The sequence below is a fragment of the Gigantopelta aegis genome, chromosome 8, assembly GCF_016097555.1.
Source record: "Gigantopelta aegis isolate Gae_Host chromosome 8, Gae_host_genome, whole genome shotgun sequence".
Classification (NCBI taxonomy): Eukaryota; Metazoa; Mollusca; class Gastropoda; order Neomphalida; family Peltospiridae; genus Gigantopelta; species Gigantopelta aegis.
In genome coordinates, this window is record NC_054706.1 from 34,039,684 (window position 1) to 34,045,683 (window position 6,000).

At 39.1% G+C, this 6,000-nt stretch overlaps 1 protein-coding gene across 8 annotated transcripts in view; it reads right to left on the bottom strand.

Annotated features, from left to right (window-relative positions):
- The window catches only part of LOC121378276 (netrin receptor UNC5C-like), a 174,616-nt gene extending 173,628 nt beyond the window's left edge, over positions 1-988 (bottom strand). For all 8 annotated transcript variants that reach the window (XM_041506369.1, XM_041506367.1, XM_041506366.1 and 5 more), the window contains exon 1: positions 335-988. In XM_041506369.1, coding sequence (XP_041362303.1) covers positions 335-407 — 73 coding nt within the window. In that variant the 5' untranslated portion in view covers positions 408-988. The remainder of the gene's footprint in view (positions 1-334) is intronic.
- Between the last annotated feature and the right edge of the window lie 5,012 nt (positions 989-6,000).

Sequence of the window (6,000 nt, forward strand, 5' to 3'; positions counted from 1 at the left end):
GCCGTCGCTAGTTAATTTTTAATATGCATTTCCACTGGCCCACTTCAAAGAGATGTTGCCGGCCAGGTGTTACACGCAACACAGGTAATCAAACTTGGGTGAATAAATCGATCATCGGCTAACAGGAATAAAAAGACACTCATAATTCCATGTAACCGGTGTCATTAATTGTAAAAAATAATATATATATATATATACATATATATATTGAATTTTTTTTTAATTAAATTAAAATTTAAAAATATATAAATAAATATAAAACACACTCACAAAAAAAAAATATATATCCGCACTCGCACGTGCCTTATGATGCACGTGCCGTCGGTGTACTTACCGTTGGATGCGACAACACACAGAACTGCGGTAACCGTTGACAGCAACCACCACCACGACGTGCCCACGTTCATAATGACAGACGATTTGACGGTAACATCCACTGTAAAAAGGCTACCACAGGGGGTGGGTGGGGGGTCTCTCTTCTCCTTAAGTGTGTGTGTCTATCTCTCCCTTGGTTAACCGGTAAATCCACTAAAAACAATCGCAGGTCTGTACCATGTTGGTGTACATATACTTCCTATCCACAGAACAGAATAATGTCGTTCGATCGCTCGCAGATCCCTCGAATCGGTTTCACAAGAAACAACGTGGGTTTTCAAGCAAACTAAGACAAACAAACTTTACCTCCGTCGTAAAAACACACAACTGTCGTGTAGTCGAGTTTCTTTTTTTTTTTTTTTTTTTTTTAAATGCAGTTGTATTCCAGATCTTACGGTAATGTCGTTTGTTGTACCGTGTCCTCTTTCAGCAAAGACAACACCGACCTGAAATTGAACATAATTATCATCAGTTTCAATACACAACACTTTTCTTGGCTAACTTTTCCCAGTCTCCATTCATTCCTTCCACCACGAAACCGTATAACATTTTGGGATCCTAAAACCGCTCAATTGCATCGAGGGTATGGGAGTTAATCATCTGAAATGATTGGCTTATACAAATGAGATACCGCCTCTTATCTGGCTCTTGAGAGGGATTGGTCGACTGTTCCGGATGACTGGCAGATTGACAGCTACGGCTAGGAAACAACCTAACGGGTAAATGCCAGATTGTGTACGCGCAGTCCGTTGGCTACTGTGTTACCGTAGCGGGCAGCCGTGCTATATCAGATGCCGAATTGAAAGCGGAGTTTACACAGGGATGTTTACCGTTTATTAATCAAAGTTGACTGAATGGCGTACGCCAAGAAATGCAGGAAAAGGAAGAAAAAAGGCTAATGTGCCGAACACGTGTTTTGACTTACTAGTACTGATTATGTAACAATGTTACAAATGTGTAGCCTATAGGCGATTCCGTCACTCGTTATTCTGTAACATGATGGCACTGTTTACGTTTTGAAAGACCAAGCAGAGAGATCTGTACAATAATAGAGATCGCCGGTTTTATGTTTTCTGCATAAACAGAACAATTGAAATGTGGTATATCAATGATAATAAACCCCTCGCGTCACACCCCTTAATTAATACTCCAGGAATTAAATAACCAGGAGCGCGTATAGGAATTTATGCAAGGGGTGGGGGGTCTAGACTATGGCGAGCGAAGTTTCTAAGGGAAAGGGGAGAGTTACTACGAGCAGTGGCGTTTGATCCCGAACCCCGCCTGACAGCTTGCACAAGATATGGTCACAGAAAGGTCTATTTCTTGGAAGTGCGACACACGCATGCGCGCACGCACTAACACACATACACACACACACACACACACTGCCGCCGGTTTCTCTCAAATCAGGAGGACAGAAGGATTCTACTTTCAAAATAGTTCAAAGAACTATATAATAAAAAAGACACTACATAATAAGGGGCGAAAAGAGGGGGTACCAGATCTGATGAAGCTGCCATTTCCAATTCTGGCACCAAAATAGTCAATCTGATTAAAATTATCTCTACTGGGCTACCAGTAGCTAATTTTAATTAGATTGCAAAATAGTGAAATGCACATTAATTAAGACATAAATTATCATTATAAACAATTAAAATGAAAAGGATATAGAAATAAAACAAAATCTGCATATAAATATGTAAACAAATCACAAAATAAAAGCTTTAGTATCTTTGATCTCGGATAAATATACGAATTTGATTGTCATTTTAGATGCAACAGACAAGCAACCCTTGATATATCTGACACATCCACATCTAGTAACATGTGCCACATTAAATTAAACATTGATACATTCATTTGCAATTATTTACATACACTGTCAGTGGCGGATCCAGAAAATCGACTAGGGGGATGGCATATGCCCAAAAGGCCACAAACGTTCCCAAAGGGATTCCTTAGATTCTCCAACGTAAAAAAATAAAAAAAATTATATAAAGATATAACTATGGCAAAATTTAGGAGGGGGCCGGAGACCTGGGCCTCTCCCCTTAGATCCGCCACTGACTAATACGATGTCTCTGCTTATTTAAATTTGACTCGGTATGGTTTACACAACTAACCAATAGGCCTTAGTATACTATACTAAACCATACAAGAAACAGGAATATTGATCAAAGGCGGGGCGGGGCGTAATAATAAAATAATAATAATCACCCTCGCTTACATTTGGAAAAGAAATCAGAAAACGTCTGCTGATCAATCACCGAGGGGCGCGACGTAGCCTGGTGCTTGATGCGCGGTTGGTTTAGAATCGATCCACGTCGGTGGGTCCACTGGGCTATTTCTCGTTCTAGCCAGTGCACCACGACTGGTATATCAAAGGCCGTGGTATGTGCTATCCTGTCTGTAGGATGATGCATATAAAAGATCCCTTGATACTAATGGAAACATATAGCGTGTTTCATCTCTACATGTTTCCATTAGTATCAAAGAATTTTTTTTATATGCACCATCCCATACACAGAATAACACATACAGAATACACAGAATAATACATACCACTGGCTGGAACGAAAAATAGCCCATTGTGTCCACTGACGGGGATCGATCCCACACCAACCGCGCATCAGGCGAGCACTTTACTACCAGGCTACGTCGCGCCCCTCGGTGATTGATCAGCGGACGTTTTTTGATTTCTTTTCCCAATGTAAGCGAGGGTGATTATTATTTTTTTATTATTATATTTTTTAATGTGTTTGGCCAATAAAAAACGTGGCCGGGCCGTTATACTCGGGGCGAGAGGAGATAAAAATATAGGATTTATTTTATAATGGCCATACGTAGTATGAGCTGTGTGTATTGACTTGACATCGATCAATAAAAAGGTCTCCTTTTATGTCGAGTACTGTGCTAATTACCCAATTACTATATAGGTGTCAGGGCTAGCTATATATCACGTGATTGTGTAATTATAACACACGTAAACAAAGGATAGCTGTATGCCACGGGACTCATTAGACCCTGCGTATATCGGATGGCCACTCTGAAAACATAACCTTACTGAATATGAAATTATTTTAATAGTATGGCGACATAGACTTTCCTATATCGAACCCATTACACTATGGCTATTTATCATCTTCAGTGAAAATTCGAAGAAGTTTGTTTTGTTTAATGACACCACTGGAGCACATTGATTAATTAATCATCGGCTATTGAATGTCAAACATTTGGTAATTCTGACTCGTAGTCATCAGAGGAAACCCGCTACATTTTTTCTAATGCAGACAGGAAAACACATACCACGGCCTTTGTCCAGTTGTGGTAAACTGGTTGGAACGAGAGAAAAAAAACCCCAATCAGCTGAATGGATCCACCGAGGTGGTTCGATGTAATGCAAGCACCTCAAGCGAGCACTCAACCAACTGAGCTAAATCCCGCCCCTTGTGATAATTCGACGTCCATAGGTTAAATATTGATATTAATACATTTCCATATTCAGTAGGTTTATCTTCTTCTTTTTTTTTTTTTTTTTTTTTTTTTTTTTGGTGGGTGGGGAGGTTACCGAATATATACTAATATATCAATTATGCTTTTATAGCAGTTTAGTACCATCATTGTGTAACATAAAACGTCTATATCTAATGTTGTCTTTTGTTTTGTCTTTTTGTTTTAGCTTTCTGTTCCGGAGAGGAAACTTCCAAGTTACCTGCTTGTTATATTGCCACTCAAGAACTGCGTCCTAATTAGCTCATTAACTTCATGGCATACCTACCTCGTAAAAGGATAATGGTGTTATAATTGTGTCAAACAGAACTGATTACTTCCTATTGGTACTGTCTTTATAACACACACATAATCATAGGACGAGTTTGTGACATGCGACTCCCCTCGTCATTGTTTGCAATACTTAATTAACCCATTAAATGCCAAGTTTTTAACACTTTAAAATTTTACCTGCAGGTAATAGCATCATCATTGTTAAGTCCAGGAATCACTGACCCTTAAATGTACGGTACGTGTATATCATATACGGTTTGTAACATGATTAATTTTGTTGATGTAGATCTGAATAGGAGGGGCGTGACGTAGCCTTGCGGTAAAGCGTTCGCTTGGTGCGCGGTCGGTGTGGGGTCGATCCCCATCGGTGGGCCCATTGGACTATTTATTGTTCCAGCCAGTGCATCACAACTGGTATATCAAAGGCCGTGGTATGTGCTATCCTGTCTGTGGGATGTTGCATATAATAGATCCCTGACCTGCTAATGGAAAAATGTAGCGGATTTCCTCTCTAAGACTACATGTCAGAATTACCAAATGTTTGACATCCAGTAGCCGATGATTAATAAATCAATGTGCTCTAGTATTGTGTTGTGTTGTGTTGATGTGATGTGATGTGATGTGATGTGATAATGCGATGCGACGTGATGCGATGCGATCAATCTAATTAAAATTTGCTCCACTATTACATGTGGATCTAACACCAGCCAGTTGGAGCTCATGACCACCAATCAAAACCTAACTTGCAGAATCCTGCCAGTGATTTAAAACTAACAACACTGCGTAGTCCCCAATGTCCAGGTAACATTTCGTCTGTAAATAATAATTTAAATATTGACCACACGTCGCCTTTTATAACGTTATTTGGGAGCATACAAATTCTAAAAATATCGGGCGAGTCTATTTTAGTGGCCGCAGTACAGCGAACCATACCAATACGTACGGGATGGGTTATCAGTCTTCAATTTTACATTAAAAAATATTTATTTATTTATAAAAAAAACCCCAACTAAATCAGTCTTCAGTTTTACATTATAAAGTATTTATTTTATAAAATAAAACATGTTTTAAGGCATTCGTAATTCACACGAAACATGTCGTATACCCTCAGGATAATTCGGAATGTTTTCAAATTATTTTTAAATCACTGGCAGGATTCTGCAAGTAAGGTTTTTATTGGTGGACAGGAGCTCCAACTGGCTGGTGTTAGATCCACATGTAATAGTGGAGCTAATTTTAATTAGATTGCGATGCGATGCGATGCGATATGCTACGTCACAGTATTATGCTGTGTCATTTATATTATATTGTGTGTGTGTTGTTTTGTTTTGTTTTGTTGTTGATGTTGTTATTGTTGTTATGTCGTTCAGTTCTCTCCAAACAGAGTGCCAGTATAAAAACCCAATGAAATGATAAGCAGATTTAAAATGATCAGTTAATGACCACTGAAAACCAGCTGTGTGCATAATGTAATGACCGCGGTGTTCCTCAATAAATGTCTATATTTGTGTCTACGTATCCTTTTATTTCCATCGTATGTCGCATGATAGGAATACATAGCAGGTTAATGACAATATTAGTACAAGAACAGCTGCCGTGACGTGTATACATTACGTACCTTGTCATATTTGAGACGAACAGACTAGAAAAGGCAGGAGCCATATTGTCGCTACTACTCTCATTTTTCTCCAGTGATTGTAGTTTTGTTGTTGTTGTTGTTTACCGAAATACCGTTGAAATCTAGATCGATATTATGCTAGGAACAGACCGTCAACTGTCACGACGAAGTTGACCAACTCGACGGTTGTGTTGTCATTTCCCCAACTGCTAACTTACGATGCG